The 19,029-nt window shown below is 39.9% G+C and overlaps 1 protein-coding gene across 1 annotated transcript in view; it reads right to left on the reverse strand.

Moving 5' to 3' along the window:
* Positions 1-1,183: 1,183 nt before the first annotated feature.
* The window catches only part of cwc27 (CWC27 spliceosome associated cyclophilin), a 31,908-nt gene continuing 14,062 nt past the window's right edge, over positions 1,184-19,029 (reverse strand). The window contains exons 11-14 of the mRNA XM_026173128.1: positions 15,635-15,738; positions 7,222-7,331; positions 7,015-7,118; positions 1,184-1,682 (exon numbers count right to left, since the gene is read on the reverse strand). Of these exons, the coding sequence (XP_026028913.1) occupies positions 1,520-1,682; positions 7,015-7,118; positions 7,222-7,331; positions 15,635-15,738 (481 nt within the window). The 3' untranslated portion in view covers positions 1,184-1,519. The remainder of the gene's footprint in view (positions 1,683-7,014; positions 7,119-7,221; positions 7,332-15,634; positions 15,739-19,029) is intronic.

Below are 19,029 nucleotides of genomic sequence, written 5' to 3' on the forward strand. Positions count from 1 at the left end.
TTTTGATTGGTAAGTGAGAGCACTTTGGTGCTCTAGTTGTAAGCACAGAAGCTCCTCCCACCTGCTGTTCCTTCTACCTGCTCCTTGCCAATCTTCTGTTAGCAAGGGCTGCCAAGAAAGCTGGCTTAAAGACAGGGGGAAAGGGAGCTAAAATGTTTTTTTTTTCTCCAGACAGAGGATGAGCTAAGGGACTGCACCAATGCCCAGTATAAAATAGATGAATTTTATTTGAACTCAGATTCATGCAAACATACTTAAAGCATTTGGAAATCTGCATATTAGGATACCTGTGAAATGTTACTCCCTGTTGCTTGGGTTTGAATCATTCTTTCATTCATTTTTCATATCCAAAGACCCACAGAATGTGGTACTTTCTGCTGTTTTAACTGGCTATAACCATGAAACAGCATTCCAATGGTAAAGACCCATAATATATAGCTGATTTGGAGCATGTGCATTCGTTGATCAGCCTCAACATTAAATCCAGAGCCAGGCTGACTGACTAAAACGTTTTACATAACAATACTATATTCTGTTGAGGTTCATGAAGGTCATAGCATTCATTTGATATGTACCGCTCACCTAAACATTGATGCTGACCATCAAACACCTTCCCTGACTGCACAAGGGTTCCCCAGAAGTGATAACGGGTTCAGACACCACAAAAACTATCTAGGAAAGGCTTGAGTAACATGACAAAGACCATCACCGTCAAGCCAAAAGAAGCCACACTTGCCTGTCAACATCCTTGTGCCAGAAACCACAGGACACTCAGCTTTTCCGTATCCATACCCTGACCTAAATGATATTAGGCAAGCATTTTTTGTGCAAGTATTCTTGTGGTCTATATGCCTTACTTGTCCCAGACTGGCTGAAAGCTAAGTGAATAGTAGGGTGTCCACACAAGAGATTTACTTGCATATTTGCTCAAACTAAATCTGAAGAAACACTTGAATGTGGAAGTCAGCCATAGCACCAGTGCAAGCAGAGGATGGATGAGCTGTCCAAACACGAATAGTTGATGCCAGATGGAAAGAAGAGAGTGGGCACATACACCAGGTTTTATAGCCCTTCCATGTAAGCAAGAAAGGCCTCACAAACTGCATTAGAGTATCAATTTATCCTGAAAAATGGCTCCTTAGTGATACATTTGTTTAAAATCAAACAGAACAGAGTCATTACAGGCTGTTTATGATTGGTATTTATTTTTCTAACAAAGGCTCACATTTAACTGTAAACAGAAAATACAAAGTCATATAAATGAACATTACATGTAAGGTTCACTATTTTTTTTTCTCCTGATGAGTAACTGTTCAGGTGAAGCTGTGAAGAAGCAGTTTCCTCACAGAAAACGGGGACATCGTGTTTTCTGCTCAGCATCCTCATTTGTAATGTTCGCACCAGGAAATGGTTCAACAAAGCCGGGTTTGAAGCAATGAAAAGGTAGACTGCCAGGATGCTGTACGGCCAGTTTTGGTTTTAGTCACATGGCTTCGGCACGACCTATGACCTTGTGACCTCACCTCTTGGCCTTCTTTTCTTTCAGGATCTTCTTACTCTCCTCTCTCCTGCGTTTGTTAACGGGGTTGCGTGGGTCATAGATCTCAAAGGTGTCCTCATCCTGCATGTTGGCATCCTTGACTTTTCTGCTTTGCTCATCAAACTGCAGAACATGGGCCATCCTAAATCAGACAAAGAGAGGAGGTGGAGAGAGTTCAAAGAACAGCAGGACAGGATCCACTAAATCACTGCTCTGTGGAACCGTTACCTAGAGGCCAGTTTCTCTTTTGCTTTGAGAAGTTTCATAACAACAAACCCAATAATTAGTTGAAGCAGGGGAAAATAACTACTTGATCTCCTGCTGAATTCATAAGCTTGCTCACACAAAGAAATTAACAGTCTTTAATTTTAATGGTTGCTTCATTTTAATGGAAAGAGACAGGATATAAACCAAAAATCCAGAAAAAAATATTACATAAAAATTATAAATGGATTTACATTTCATTGAGTGAAATAACTACTCGATGCCATACAACCCAGCTAGAATTTGGGCTCCTGCAGATCGGCTCTGTGGCTGTGTGGGAAAGAATCAATTACAGATACTCCTGATAGGTGGCTGTAGCTCAGGAGGTAGACAGAGGTCATCTACCAATATGAAGGTTGGTGGTTCAGTCCTTCGGGCAAGATACTGAACCTTTAGTTGCACTCCAATGTGATCATTGGAGTGTGAAAATGTGTGAATGTTAAATAGAAAGCATTTAGGCATAGAAAATAGTGCTTGTATGAATGTGTTTTGCATAGCATAGCTGCAATGGCATCACCATTGGGGAAAACCAAAGAGGGTGGCAGGAACAAGTCTGTAGACCTACACAAGACTGGAATGGATTACAAGATCAAGAAGCTGGTTGAAAAGGTGCAAACGGGGCTGTGGCCCCCCCACACCCTCTAGCTCTAGCAGATCATTACATGAAGGAACCTTTTAAAAAAACAAGCGCGTCCATGCTCACAGGTGTACACACGGGTGATCACACCCACAAACTACACCCTTTTTGGCTCCTACCTCAAAGCACACTGTGTTCTGTTGATCTTATGTGCTGCACAATAATGTTTAATATTTAGTATTTACTGTCATATTCCCATATATCATTGTGATGTTGTTTATTCTATTACTCTTGTTCTCTTCTGCTTGTTTTCTTTTTTCTTTCTCAGCAGGTGACTGATATATGCATTTTTTCTTCTTCCTTTTTTTTCTGCTCATTCTGTTGGTTTTTGTCTTTTGCCCTTCTCCCCCGTCCCTCTTCTCAGCTGTTTCTCTTTCCCTCTTTCTTTCTCCCCTTCTTTCCCCCAGTCAAGTCTGTCCCGTATTCAGTAAGTGAAAATAAAATGAACAATAAAAGGTGAATCAAATGGACCATTACGGCAAGGCTGGGATGGTCAATTTGGTAAAGTAAATCCGTTGGGCATCTTTCTTTGCCTTTAGACAACAATTCTGATGGCAAAGGAGCCAAACGGGACAGGCAAAAAAAAAAAAAAAAAAAAAAAAAGAAAAGGTGCAAACTGTTGACAATCAATCGTCCTTTGGTCAGATGAAACCAAAATCGAGCTCTCTGGCAGATAATTACACACTAATCAACGTATATTTTGAAACTACAACATTATTTTATCTATTTAAGGATCTGAAAGGATTACTTAATAAACCTTTAAACCCAGTTGAAATGTTAAATCAAGACTAAGAGTCTAATTTGTCAATATAATAGTGTTCTTTAAACGGTAGCTAAAATGACTTAAATAGATGCTCTAAAATCACCAGTGTTTTTTGACATTAAGCCTATAGTATTGTGTTTATTTACCTAGTGTGGCTTACCCTCACTGTGGCTTTCTAAAAAACCAGATACAAGGAGGAGGGCATTTCCCAACAAAAAAAAAATACCAAGGTGAAGTCCAAGGGGGCTTAACCCTAGTGACTCTGGTGGTCCTCTAACTTTGCTACAGTTTTTCCACAGACCCACACATTAGCACTCTAACACAAAGAACTGACATAATAATCATGGTTAACTTGCATTCACATTCTTCTTAGCCTCATTTCCTGAGCTGAGAAGTAATTTTCCCAGCTTCAAGTCTTTTTCAAAATGTAAAAAAGGCAAAAATGCAAAACTGTAATCACTACATTTTTATCTTAATCGGTAATGGTTCCAGTTAGTTTTGCAGCATAGCTGCAATGGCAGTGAATGGCACAGTTCCCTCGCAGCAAGGTTTGCATTTTTAACCTGCTGGTAAGCTTTGGGCCTTTATCTGTGGAGTTTCATGGTCTCCATCATCCCCAGGTACTCCAGCTTTGTCCAGCAGTTAACCTTTAGGATAACTGGTAGTTCTAAAATGACTGGCTTAATTGTTGTTGTGAACCTGAATTCACACAAGAGTACATCATTACAATGTTTTAAGCATTTTAAGCATCACTTTAAGCATGTTAACTTGTGCCTAATTATGGCCTCACAGGGTTGCTGCAAAGGTGGCTTTACACTGTAACTGGTTCAGAACTGGTTGTGTGATACTCAGATACCTTTATAAACTATTACCCCCCCCATCTCCCCCCGGTGCTGGTACTGGAATTGGGGGAAGGGAAAGTAAAATATAAACCACACACACCCACCATATAGGTACAGTGCTTTAGTGTTTTATTTAATTTTTTAAAAAATCTATTAGACAACCTGTCATAAAAAGACGACGACACAACTTTTAGAAATCTGTCAAAACTGGTTTAAAACTTGAGATTTAATTAGGGAAATAAACTGAATTCATGTATGAAAACCCAAACTTGAGCTGGTACACATATTATGTGCATTATTTGAGTCAATCCTTCGATGAAAAATACCAACCAACATTACATGGTGGAACAATTGTGGCGCCAAATTCTATTTACAATCAGCTCATGCTATGCTTGTCGTATGAAACCAGAGCAAACCAGAGGAAATGCAAACGTAGTTTTGTTCATACCTAAAATAAGAAAATCTTTAAATGTTTCCTTCAAAGTTCACGATTAACAGATTGTTTCAGTGTGTTTCCACATGCCTGTATTAAAAAAACAAAACTCCATGCTGTAAACTTAAACAAGGGTTGTTCTAGCGTGCATGACCTCTTCTACGTGTCTGTGCGGTTAGGGTGTTTTAGTATGTTGGTGCGATCTGGATTTTCTCCTGTGTTCATTTGAAATCGGCAGGAGTTGTGACAGCTCATCTAGAATGCCACGGTTAGACTCTGGCAGGCCCTGAGGACTCCTGCTGCGTGAGCATGCCGCCTCTGATAATTTGTCTAGCAGTCTCTGTGATGACAGTCTGCCGGTCATACAGCCTCAGAATCATCCAGCTCTGAAACATGATGTGGAAAGGCAGCGTTAGGGGCTTATCAAAACCGCTGTGCTGCCATAACGCGAGTCTACAGAAGCTTTTCCTCTATTTATTTGTCTTGCATTCTTTTTACTCAAGCAGGGGGTGGGATTTACTGAATATGGAGGAATGGTGAAAGCAATGGAGGGCTCTTTGCTTTGAGAGAGTGGGCTCTGAGGTTGTGTGTTAGCAAAGCAGAAGGAGTTGGGGGAGGAGGGGGAGTCAGAATTTGGAGACACAGACACAGATGGAATAGTTTACCTCCTCTGGCCCAGACTTGACTTCCAATGTCTGACCTGTTGTAACCCACATTCTGTTCGCAGTACTCCTAGAGTGGCACAGACTTCCCCACTGGTATTTTTCTAGGACTGCTATGCTACTGCCCCGTCCCTCCTTTCTCACCATACCTGGCAGGGGCAACACCGTGAGGTGTCTACAGCCGGGAGAGGCCAGCCAAGGCTTCTCTCAAATTCATTAGGACCCCCACATATGCACGCTGACACACAAACGCACACCCAGACTGAACTTCAAGGAGGCTTCTTGAGACTAATAGGAACTACAGATTTTGTTATTCTAAATCTCTTGCACACAGACACTTTGCTCACGTTCAAACACATGGTATTCATTTCAAACCCTCACTCTGTGCAGTTAGACTTTGAGATCTTTGGTGAAAAACAGAATATGAGAGGAAAACACACAGTCAGGCCTGATTTCCTGATGGCCAATCTGGTGGCTGTGGCTTGAAATCCCAACGTGACACACATACACAAGCACACAACCTGAACTTTCACACACATTTATCAGAACTTGGAGTGAGCTTTAGATCTTATAGAGTTCAGGTTCATCTGTACAAGGAAGGATTTTGTTTTTCCAGTGTCTCATGTTTGTTGCTCCTGATATTATGTTGTCTTTTAGCGATAGTCATCATAATATCAATGAAATAATAAAACATCTTTTTTCTAGCTAGCCTGTCATGCTTAAACTTCACTGTCCACAAAATGGTGTGTATGCCGGACTGCTTCTTGGGCTCTGGGAGGACTGATGTGCTCACGTATTGCTCAGAGTTTCTACTATTATTGACTGCAGTGAACAGTGAATTTAAGTTATAGACCAATGATGTGGTACTTTTCTTTTCTTGATATAGAATCAGCATTTCTGTTAACAGTTGGACAAGTAAGTTTGTTCATTATATTAAAGTAGTCTAACCAGAGAAAACGAAAAACATGGACAAAGATTCCCTGTCAGAAAAATGAAGCCACTGCGGAAGTGCCTTAAAAACTGCATTCTGTCTTAAAGCCACCAGATGGCGATAGCTGGGGTTGCAAACGTCCAGCCCGAGCCTTTTCCCTCCATAGAAAGCTATGGGGGTGGGCGGAGACAAGGCTTTCTTTGTTGACCTTTTTGCTCATACCATGTTTTGCTCATTGACTTGTCAGTCACAAACCATCTGCCGATGAGTCAGTGGTTTTACACTCAGACCCACCTCTTCTTGTTACATCAGTTTTTCTTGCAACCAAGATGTTGATGGCGGAAAACGGTAATCTCGAAAAATGGGAATCCAGACACCAGTGGCTGACATCATATTACTTTATTACTGTCTATGAGTATAACACTATAATCAGCAAGTTTTAACTAAAAAAATAACCAAAAGCAACATTTAAATGAAAATTTAACCGTCTTCCATTTAATCTTTTAAATGTCTTCAAATTTTAAAGAACTAAATAGTCATTTTTAACATAATTGTGTCAGGCCAGGGTCCTTCTGTGTGGAGTTTGCATGTTCTCCCCATGCTTGTGTGGGTTCTCTCCAGGTACTTCAGCTTCCTCCCACAGTCCAAAAACATGCAGTTAGCGGGGTTAGGTTAATTGGAAACACTAAATTGCCCAATGCGGGAGTAAATGTGAGTGCGAATGGTAGCCCTGTGACAGACTGGCGACCTGTCCAGGGTGTATCCTGCCTCTCACCCTAAGACAGGTGGGATAGGCTCATGATCATGCTTGACTTTGCTTTATTCAGTTGCATAAATTGAAATAAATGAACAATGTCTGGATTCTTTCCTAAAAGATGACCATGAAAGAAGAAAATGAAAATATCCCGCTCATTTATCTCGAATAGTGTCAAGCTCACTGACCATCCTTTGTCATCATCCTCTGCCAGCTCCTCCATGTCCTCCTGTGGACCCTCAGTGATGGCCGATGACAGCTTGGACTTGAAGCTGTTGAGCAGGGCCAGCGTCTACCGTAAAGATCAGACATCATTAAAACATACGTTAACAACTACAGAATTTACAGTCTATTTCAATTTCAGTAATTTAGTGCAACAAATTGTGCCCTCTTGCCTGTTCTTCTCTGCTTGAGCCTTTTTTCAGTTTTCGGTTCTTGAGCCCTTCATATTTCTTTCTTCCCTCCAAGTACTCAGCCACAGCTTCACTGGTTGGCTTTTTCTCCACTTTAGAGAGTCAAAAGAGACAAAGTAGACAGCTGTTATAGCAGCAAAGCAAGAAATCAGACAAATCTTAACTAACAACTTGAGAAATCTCTGCATGTCCGTACTTCCAACTGTTCTTTACCTATCTCAACAACTGTTTATCCAAACCACTTCAAGCTTGCAGGCTGTGTTGCCAAGGAAATGAGTTAAGTGCACTGCCAAGTTTGAGCTTGTTTGGATGAGCGACTCTGGCCTGAGGGAGCCAGAATGAAAGCCGGCCAAGAAGTTTTAACTTTTACAAAATTACATTATTTGGATGGTCTAAAATTCAAACTGGTTCATGCAAAGATAACTGGAGAGGTTTTTAATAATAGTCTTTGTTTTCCTCTTTTTGACCACTTGTGAAACTGTTCCTAAACTGAACAGAATTCAGGGATGTTTTACCAGATTTAAAATAAATGAATAAATATTTATTTTTAGATGTTCAGTTTTAAGTGTAATTAACTGCTACTTAACAAACGACAGGTAAAAAAAAAAAAAAAAAACACAGAACAAGAGCAGCAAGAAAACATAAAAGGAAAAGCCTTCACAGATGCTGCTGTACATGCTCCATGACCATGATTACCAGAAAACTGAAAAGATAGTCCGTCCATCTCAGACTGTCATGCTCTGTACGTATCCATGCTATTGCTCACCATCACAAAGAAGGAATTAAATAATCATCCCTTATTTTTTTCCTGATCAAAGATGACATACGTAACGAGCCTTAAGATTTAACCGAGTCAGTTAAATTTTAGCACAGATTAGAGCAAGTGTGAACCACATTCAGCTGATTTGAGAGGAGTGAAGGTCACTTAACTGGTCCTACTGAAATATTATCAAGGAATTAAAAAAAATCTATTATTATTATTATTTTTTAATGATTATAGAAGGTGACAAATGTAAGGAAAATAGTGGTTTGCACAATCTCCAAGTGTCTGAACCTGTTTGAAAGGACTGAACAGGAGTACATTTTAAAATTATTTTTTAAATTAAGCAGTTTATTTGAAGATCAAAAGCTCTTTTTAAACTTTTGAATTCAAATAAGACAAAGAGACTAATTATTTTGTTGTTTTATTATTAGCGTATCCTCCAGTTGATAATGAAAACTATAAATGTCGAAATACTGCACTGACTGTACTTAACAGCCTTTGTTGACTACAAACAGAAACTGATACAACTGTTAGGCTACTTCAAAATATACTAGACTAAATTATAACGTATGTGGAACTTGACTTGCAGGAGCCGGAGATTCTTTAGCTAATCATCGCTGATCTCTAATGTGGAAATAAAGCTGCACTGAAAAGAAGAGGATTAATCATGTTGTTGATTCATTCTTTTTTGCTTTTTTCTGTTTCACATCACCGGCTGGACAAAACCCATGAACTGAAAAAAAAAACCCCACTTAATAAAGCTTCTTAAATGTAAATATTTTTATTTTTCATAATCTTCTGAAAACTGAAGCAGTTTTAGACTGCAAGTCAGACAAAACAGCACCAAAAATGGTGTATAAAGATGCCACCCTGGATTTTTACTTCTTTATACAGTGGGGCAAAAAAGTATTTAGTCAGCCACCGATTGTGCAAGTTCCCCCACCTAAAATGATGACAGAGGTCAGTAATTTGCACCAGAGGTACACTTCAACTGTGAGAGACAGAATGTGAAAAAAAAATAATCCATGAATCCACATGGTAGGATTTGTAAAGAATTTATTCATGAATCAGGGTGGAAAATAAGTATTTGGTCAATAACAAAAATACAACTCAATACTTTGTAACATAACCTTTGTTGGCAATAACAGAGGTCAAACGTTTACTATAGGTCTTTACCAGGTTTGCACACACAGTAGCTGGTATTTTGGCCCATTCCTCCATGCAGATCTTCTCGAGAGCAGTGATGTTTTGGGGCTGTCGCCGAGCAACACGGACTTTCAACTCCCGCCACAGATTTTCTATGGGGTTAAGGTCTGGAGACTGGCTAGGCCACTCCAGGACTTTCAAATGCTTCTTACGGAGCCACTCCTTTGTTGCCCGGGCGGTGTGTTTTGGATCATTGTCATGTTGGAAGACCCAGCCTCGTTTCATCTTCAAAGTTCTCACTGATGGAAGGAGGTTTTGGCTCAAAATCTCACGATACATGGCCCCATTCATTCTGTCCTTAACACAGATCAGTCGTCCTGTCCCCTTGGCAGAAAAACAGCCCCATAGCATGATGTTTCCACCCCCATGCTTCACAGTAGATATGGTGTTCTTGGGATGCAACTCAGTATTCTTCTTCCTCCAAACATGACGAGTTGAGTTTATACCAAAAGTTCTACTTTGGTTTCATCTGACCACATGACATTCTCCCAATCCTCTGCTGTATCATCCATGTGCTCTCTGGCAAACTTCAGACGGGCCTGGACATGCACTGGCTTCAGCAGTGGAACACGTCTGGCACTGCGGGATTTGATTCCCTGCCGTTGTAGTGTGTTACTGATGGTGACCTTTGTTACTTTGGTCCCAGCTCTCTGCAGGTCATTCACCAGGTCCCCCCGTGTGGTTCTGGGATCTTTGCTCACCGTTCTCATGATCATTTTGACCCCACGGGATGAGATCTTGCGTGGAGCCCCAGATCGAGGGAGATTATCAGTGGTCTTGTATGTCTTCCATTTTCTGATGATTGCTCCCACAGTTGATTTTTTCACACCAAGCTGCTTGCCTATTGTAGATTCACTCTTCCCAGTCTGGTGCAGGTCTACAATACTTTTCCTGGTGTCCTTCGAAAGCTCTTTGGTCTTGGCCATGGCGGAGTTTGGAGTCTGACTGTTTGAGGCTGTGGACAGGTGTCTTTTATACAGATGATGAGTTCAAACAGGTGCCATTCATACAGGTAACGAGTGGGGGACAGAAAAGCTTCTTACAGAAGACGTTACAGGTCTGTGAGAGCCAGAGATTTTCCTTGTTTGAGGTGACCAAATACTTATTTTCCACCCTGATTTACGAATAAATTCTTTACAAATCCTACCATGTGGATTCATGGATTTTTTTTCACATTCTGTCTCTCACAGTTGAAGTGTACCTCTGGTGCAAATTACTGACCTCTGTCATCATTTTAAGTGGGGGAACTTGCACAATCGGTGGCTGACTAAATACTTTTTTGCCCCACTGTATGTTCTATGTTTTGTCTAATTTACAGACATAAAATATAAGTGAGAGCACAACCAACTGAACTAACTGATAATGAAGATATTCCTTAGTTTCATCTCTAATACAAATAAAAGGAAGGAAACTAGACTGTAGCCGTCTAATGCAACAGATGTACTGTATGAGCTGTGTGTGTCACAAAGTACAGACAGAGAGGGTAAAATCACAGTATGCTGGGAATACTTTTCCACCAAACTGTCCTCTCTGCAGTATGTGTGAAAAATTCTCTCATCGTGAATAGAAGGAGAGACAATCAGCGTGCTGACATCGGTGTCTCATGCAGTTAATGTGCTTCTGTAAATCTCAGAGTTCAGGCGTACAGTCTGTGAAGTCACAGAGTGGCAGACAGTGAGCACAGTCTGCTGGCTGTCTGAGCACTTTCTTTCCACAACAAAATGTGATGTCACACACAGACACAAGCCCCAGATCACCGTCACCTCACTCGCCAAGCTGTGCCACTCCTGACTGGATGCTCTGACATATTCAGCTGCACTAAATAAATGATGCAACAGAGAAAACACACGAGGCCCCTGCTTGTCATTTAGGAGAGAGCTGCTATTTTATGAGTTCATGAGACAACATATTTCCCAAAATAAACTAACAGAACAACAAAGAACTTAAGGCAGGCATATGAACCAGACCTTACTGAAAAGCTTGTTTAAATGACCCAAGCATGCACAACTAACTAGAGACTATACCAACTGAAACCCTTAAATATCCTCCTGAGAACCAGGCTGTTCATTTATGTCCTCTGTAATGGATATTTGTTTTTGGTCTATATCTTTTGACTTATTTCAGGTAACCTACTAAGTCCTAAAGTACTAAATAGAGGAGCTTTCCATTGATATCGCATGTGTTTGAGTGGCGTCTTTTAGCTGTAAAAGAAGAAGGAAATCACAAAAAAGTGCAATGGGGAGATTCCCTTTTCCTTGGTTCTCAGGAGAATATGATTAAAAAAAATAGAATAACAAACTGGACAGGTCATGTTTCATGTAAGTCATTGGTCAATCTTGGTTTGAATAAAAGACAAATACAAATGTGTTATAACTACAAAAAGAAAAAGAAAAAAAAACTATTTGTGTGTCTTTAAACAATAATTCATTATGCACTTTAAGAAAATTAGAAGGAGTTGCTCCAAACCAAATGTTAAGACATCGCCCTCCCTGGGCCTGGGTCTGCCGGAGGTTTTATCTTGTTAAAAGGGAGTTTTTCCTTCCCACTGTCACCAACTGCTCAAAGGGAGTTGTCTGATGTTTCTCTCTTTACTTTACAATATAAAGCACCTTGAAGTAACTGTTGTTGTGATTTGGTGCTATACAAACAAAAACTGAACTGAATAATGTAACTTGCTTCGTGGTACAGTACAGCTGATTCAAGAAGTGAGTGCTTCAGTTTTGGTGAGTGAAATTCTGGTGGATCCTTTGCAAATAACGCCAAATAAGAAATCACTTAATTTCCAAACCAAATGCACACAGATCACAAAAAAAGGGGGGAAAAAAATCAAAGTATAACACTTTCCCCCACTTGACTGGTGTCATTACTGAAGTCTGTTGTGCTGCTTAGAGGGGCAGCCCTTTTTCTGACTTGATTTATGACACAAACACGTGATCTTCCTCCATCTCTTGCCCAGTCACCTCTGCTGCAACCTATGACATGCCGGATGCTGACTGATGATGCCCTGAGGTCATGCGCGAAGAACACACATCCCTTCTCCAGCTGTTGTCACTGACTATCCCTGAGTTTGATGACATTTTAAATTATATTCCTCCCCTTTCCTGTCACCTGGGATCTAGAGAGCTACAAATCAAGCTGCTGTTATAGCAACCGAGGTGTGTTGTGGACGACAAACGCCCCTTTTACAGGATCAAGTTTTCCCCATTCTCTGTTAAACAATCAGGAGTTTTTAACAAAGTCCAAGTGGCACAATAAGAAGTAATAAATACAGGTAGTTAAACTGAGTAAACTGTGTAAACTTAAAAGCTGCTCTGCTGATTGTTTAAAAAGAAACACAAAAAAACCTCTCTGAAATGAATTTTTAGATGGCTTTGTGTTGCTGTTGTATAGATGCATGACACATGCCTTACTAAAGTAACCACAATTCAGTGATATACTGCCTTTTGTGATTCATAAACAAAATTAAGCAAGGCATTACGAAAACTAAAGGGACTCCATCATTGAGAGTACATGCAAGAAATGATGTGCTTGTGATTTACTTGCATCACTTTGTAGCTGATGATTGGTAACTAGTGGACATCCCAGGCTCCTGTTGCCTAGGTAAGCCTCTAATTTATACTACTCTATCATATGTCCCCTACTGGCAGGCTTCAGAGTCGTTGGCAATTCAGATTCAATTCCCTGACTTGCATTGCTCTGTACCTGCTGGTTGCTAGCGAACATTTTTGTCTCGAGTTGCCTAGGTAACCCTCTAATTGGCAGTAGGTTCAATTGCTTGCCTCAAAGCAGAGAAATGTTTAAGTGGCAACATAATGTTTCTGGTGGTTATGTTGCCCGTTGTCACTGAATGTTATCAGTTTTCTGTGTCCTCTGGTCACCATGTTGTACTTGTACTTGCTTCCTGGGTGTCATTGAGATGACATAATAGATGTTTTTACTGTAATCAAACAGTAAAAACATCTAATTTGATCGCATGCTATCAAATTAGGAAAATATCTGACTAAAAAAAGAAAAAAAACAAGGCAATAAGTTACCTTATTTTATCTGAGCAGTGCTTTTGAGGGTTTAAAGTGGATGAAAATACCAGAGATGTGTTTTGAAAAAAAACAATCAAGCTGGTCTAAGACACCCAGTTGATCTGCTGAGCAGTTAAAATAATAATTCCAATCACAGTATTTGGCATTTCATATAGCATTCAATTGATACATGTCCTAAAAATGAACAACATGACTGACAAGCCACCAGTGTAATACAACGCCAGGAATACACACGCAGACCTGTATAATATCTAAGTGGGATACAGTATGCTGCCACATCATTTTAGAGGGTTTTGAATGGACAGTAGTTTCAGAATGCCTCTCTTATTTTTGGCTCTGGTACCCAGTGGTCATGCCAAGAAAGAGAAATCCAGACTGCAGGAACATGCTATAATTTCTGTGAAAGCTGAAGAGAAAACTGAAGTGATGATTGTGATGAACTAAACTGTGTGTTAAAGGTGAATTCTGAAGAGACGGTTTGCATTTCAGGCCAATCAAGTTTAATGCCAGGCACAACGGTGAGTGAGGATAATGAATGGACACAGAATGACATCAGGCAGGCATGCAGATCAAGAATCATATACACACTGATGGTATATTACAGGCTGAAGAATATGCATTTAAGAATATTTTAGTGCAGGCACAATAAATTACTATTATTATTATTATTATTTTTATTTATTTTTATGTTATTTCAAGTATTCAATTACTTGCAGTAGAATAATCTTTGATAATCTTAACTGCCTTGTAAGTGATAGTAAACTGATCATCTCTAGGACTTTCCACTGTCAGCTGCAGAAAATGGGAATTTGGAGATGCCATCATGACTTTTTTTGCCATATCTCAGATGACATAATTTACCAAGAACATATCTAGTGGATTATATGACAACCCCCCCAATGATTTGTTACAGATGCAAAATAATTCAAACAAGCATCAAGTGTTCACTGAGTCAGCACTGACCAATTAAAGAGACATGTGAGCGAATGGCACCAGACGCTGACCTTAACAAAGTGGTCAAAGCAGAATCAGGAGAAAATTTTTAGCTTAAAGGGATGGCATTGTTTCTGTGTGTGTGTGTGTGTGTGTGTGTGTGTAGCCCTTATTGCCGCACAGCTTCTCCAGTGAGATGAGATAAAACAAAAACCTCACCACAGTGCTCGTCTGTGGCTGAGTGGAGTTACAAGATTTACTGCATTTAAGCAGACATCCGTCTCCCCTGCAGCGGCCATTGGGCCGTGACATCTATCCATTCCATTTAATGGAATTAACTTTTGTTTCCAACACAAAAATGTAACGAGGAACTCTTTAAAAGAAACCCCTGCCTCTGGCTAAGCTGACAGAAAAGAACAAAACAAAGGCCCCTGGCTGAATTTAAATACCTTGTAAGATAATAGAGGAGCTTAGGCTACTCGCCATCAGGTATAACAATGCAAGGCTGCTACCGTCTCAACACCTGAATCAATAAGTGGATTTTTTTTTTAGAGACTACGTCTTCTTGAGTGTTAGAACAGAGATATAATTGAGAACAACTCAAATTTAGAGAGAGCAAAAGAATTGTAGTTAATGATAGTATTGGAGTACAACATAGTGACTGGATCTTGTCCTCTTTAATCTAAAATCATGCCGCCAATTGGCAGCAAATAAACATTAGGGTCTGTGTTTCTACTTAAAAGCATGACTCCATCAGTGTTTGTGGAGACAAAAACAATGTTTGAGCTCTTCGTGGACTTTTGTAAATTTTGGCTGGTGGTAATCCCACACTTAGGCTGCTCCCTGCAGACACCCCCTGTAAACCACTTTGTTTTGTTGCACAACAACACACACAACCTCAGGCTAACCTCTGTGTCTGAGTGGTTTTTGTAATTCTCAAAAATGCGTTTCAGCGTCAGCAAAAATCCAGTGATTGACGGCATTATGACAGACTGGAGTGTGGTGAAGACCAGAGGAGATTTGGGGGCAGATTTGTACAGAATTTAGTTGGGCCAAAGCTGCAAACTAACAAACACATTGGGTTTGATGTGCAACCATGGCGGCCACTCAACAATTTTTACCCATGCAATTTTCAGAAAGCTTCAACACAAAAATGCAGGCCGTTTAGGTGGTGGGGGGGAAATAGACGTCTGCAACTAATTGACAAAATCAGAGGGTTGCCTGTCTCAGTGTCCATTAGCAGAGAATGTAGCACAGACCACCCTCCTAGAGACTTACTTCACACTTAAATCTACTTTTAAAGATCATTAAAAAAAAACCCTAAACCTATAAATATATATTATATACATATAATATACACCCACTATATCATCTGCCACCAATAAATGTAAAATATAATGGGTTACACCAGGACACTTAAGAGTGCATGTAGGGGATTAAACATTTGCACACATACCCTCCTTGACTTCATCTTTTGCAGGTTTTGAACTTTCTTCTTTTCTTTGCTTTATGGCCTGCAGTTCTTTCTTCAACTGTCGCGCCTCTTTCCGTAATTCATCACTGTAAATGGAGAAATACAGTTTTGAGATCATAAACTCAACGTATACATCTGTTATAAAAGGAATACACTTGTTAACAGACGAGAAGAATCCCAGAGCGGCAGGCCCAAAGAAAAAAGTCATCCATTACAAACAAGAAGAGAATAGTTTGAACAGACATTTGGCTCCACTGGCTTCATCGCAAAACAAACACAAGGCATACATTTTTTTTTTACGTTTCAAGAATATTAAATGTCTTTATAAACAAGTTGCTACTTGTCATTATGGTGGGCACACATACGAAACACAGAATAAAGAAGGCACATGGAAAAGCTGGTGTTGGTTCAGTAAACAGAAAACACTTTCCTCGAGAGTTTGTGCCCTTAGTTGCTTGTTTGAAGTCTTACTGAATGCAACATGATGTTCACTTTTTAAATTATAGTTCCCATTTAGAGTCAAACAAGACGCTAGCCTGCAAACGACCAGTGTCCCCCAATTTCTCAGTCAAATCGGTTCTTCGCTCATCTGATCGCGTTTCAAAACATCCAAATGGTGACAGCAAAATCACTCAACTTGACACTTCAAACAGGACTTCACTAACCAGTGGATGATGTCACAGTGGGTATTACCCATCTTTTTATTGTGGTCAAGACCAAAGTGGAGAGAGGCGAGTCTGGAATTTGAACTTTGGTCTCAAGTGAAGATCAAGAACTCAAAAATCTAATCCCAGGATGATTTAGACACTTTCCAAGTCAAGTCACAGGTAATAACTAACAAGAACCATGTCAAAGCCAGTCAGTCTAAAGCCAAAATCATCTTCCTCTTTTTTCGACTGCTTCCTTTAGAGATCTGCTTGCATCTCACCCTATCACTTGCATCCTCCTCTGTCACACCAACCAGCTGCATGCCCTTCACTACATCCATGAACTTCCTTCAGGTCCCTCTCATTTCTTCCTGCCCGGCAGCTCCATCTTCAGCATCCTATGTGTGTAATATATTCAGTCTCTCTCCTTGACACATGTTCTAAATGTCTCACTCTCTAACTTTGTCTCCAAACCGCTCAACCTGAGCTGCTGAAGAACCAAAGCTGTGTTTCAGACCATAAACTCATCCCTTTTGCGATATAAATGGAAAGTGATGAATCTCTGGGGTTGGTTTTTAAAACTGATTTACAGTACTTTTTTTTTTTGGCAATCTAAAGCTAAATTTGACCTCAACAAAATTTGTTAATGAGGTCAGTATCATGTTCATATTTGTACAAAAGAACATGCACATATTTAATTTGCATATAAATCAGAGCACTACACAAGTTGTATGAAGTTAAATATGAATGTTTTTCGATACATAAAATACACAATGCTCTGAGTGGCAGAAGTAATAAAAAACTTTATACTTCCTCTGCTCAAGTGGCACTGCAATAACTATCCCAGGCACTCCTCTCCTGGCTAGCCACCCTTGTAAAACCTTTAACTGGATGACAGAGGCAGGCCAAGGCACATCCTCACTTCCTTAACTCCAAGGTGGTGTCCTTTTTGGCAGGCGGCCTGCAGCCCAGCTCATACAAGGCCAGCAATGCTGATTATTGTTCCCCATCATATGACTGAGACTTCTGCCAGTTACAGAGCAGATATGTTATGTTAAGAAATGATAATATTTTTGTACTGCCTGACAGCTCTGTTTCATCCCATTCACTTGCAGAGCCACAAAGCACAGGTAAGCTGCACAGTCTGGGCCCCTGGCCTAGAAACATCTGAGGCATCTCCAGACCAAACAATGGCTGCTTTTGTTTCCTACATCTGCTTTTCTGGACAGACATTCATTTATATCCTTTCTCTTTCCTTTTATGTGGAACTTTGATTCTTGTGTTTGTAGCTAGTGCTATATTTGTTTAATTCTCTGACATTGTCTGTGGCAAAGTACTGAGGCATCAAACTGAGTGATATTTTAACTGTAAGTGGCTCAGCAAATATTAACAGCTGTGTCTGACTTGATGTCATGTCTCTTCCTTGTTAGCTTTCCTGGTTCTTCTGAGGATACACATAAGGAATCAGTCAGACATACAGTTGTTAGTCCTCTATTTTGAGGTCAGTATCAAGAAAAAAAAATTGCTTCAGCTGAATCCAAACTAAGTTGCCAAGGGTAGAAACTGGTTGGCAGAATCAGACACTGCCTATGCGAGGATGTTGCTTGCTCAGCTCAGTCTACAGAAGAATCAATAACAACAAACCTCTTTTCTAAGACATATTTTACATAAAGCATTGTAATGCAACACAGATGTGAAAACCCATAGGTGGGCAAAGAACGTAATAATTTGAAGACTCCAGCTGCCATTCACACTCCCACATGATGAATGGGTTTTTGTCTCTCTGGTGGTACTCTTTGATTAAAATGATAGCAGAAAACTCTCCATCCACGTTACTGCAGAATTACTGCAGTAGGTGGCCAGTTAACTATTTTGTTTTTTTTAAGGTGATGAAGGCAACAACAAACCTTTTTAATACCAACTGTCAGATTTAACAAAGATTGTGCAAATGCAAGCTGAGCTTCAATAATTTAATATTGCACTTTCATTAAGATGTTTTAAAAAAGTCACACACACAACAAACGAGGGTTTAACAGCCTTATTAGTAGTACGGATCAAGTTTCAAAAAAATGCTTGATCCTGCTCTTCCCATTTATGCAATGTTCTAGCAATTTTTTGTACTTCTTGGTAACAATTTCAAAACTTGTCTGCTATCATCTGATACGATTTGGGTACAATGGCTAATACTTGGGAATAATATTGGTATCGAATGTAGCCAGGGACTAAAACCTTTGTTCCGTGTATTGACTATTTCACTGGTACTGTCTAACCATATTCAGGAAAGGCATGCAAGGATTGAAGGATGCTGGTGCTAGGAATGCTAATGTTTATCAAGTTAAAAAAATATTAGACCTTTTAATTGAAATTAGCTGCTAGGAATATATACTGCTGTGGACACTGAAACATCACAGGGTTGACCAGCTGAAGATTGAGGTTTTAGCCTCTTTAGCCAAACACTCAAAAAAGTGAATTTGGGTGGTTCTTACATTTAGAAGAGTCTAAATTGTAATTTAATTAGTGCTGTCAGCGTTAATCTTGCTAAAATGACGTTAACGCCATAACTGCATTAACGCGGCAAATCTCCGTTAACAAGTTACCACGGTTACAGCGAGATTAATGCTGATGGCACTAAATTTGATCAAAAGAATTTTATGTTTATATGGTGAATCATATAAGATCTTGTTGAAATGATATGATACAGTCTTGCAGGAGTGGTTAGTTGCCTGGACA

Source organism: Astatotilapia calliptera, chromosome 7 (assembly GCF_900246225.1).
Source record: "Astatotilapia calliptera chromosome 7, fAstCal1.2, whole genome shotgun sequence".
NCBI lineage: Eukaryota > Metazoa > Chordata > Actinopteri > Cichliformes > Cichlidae > Astatotilapia > Astatotilapia calliptera.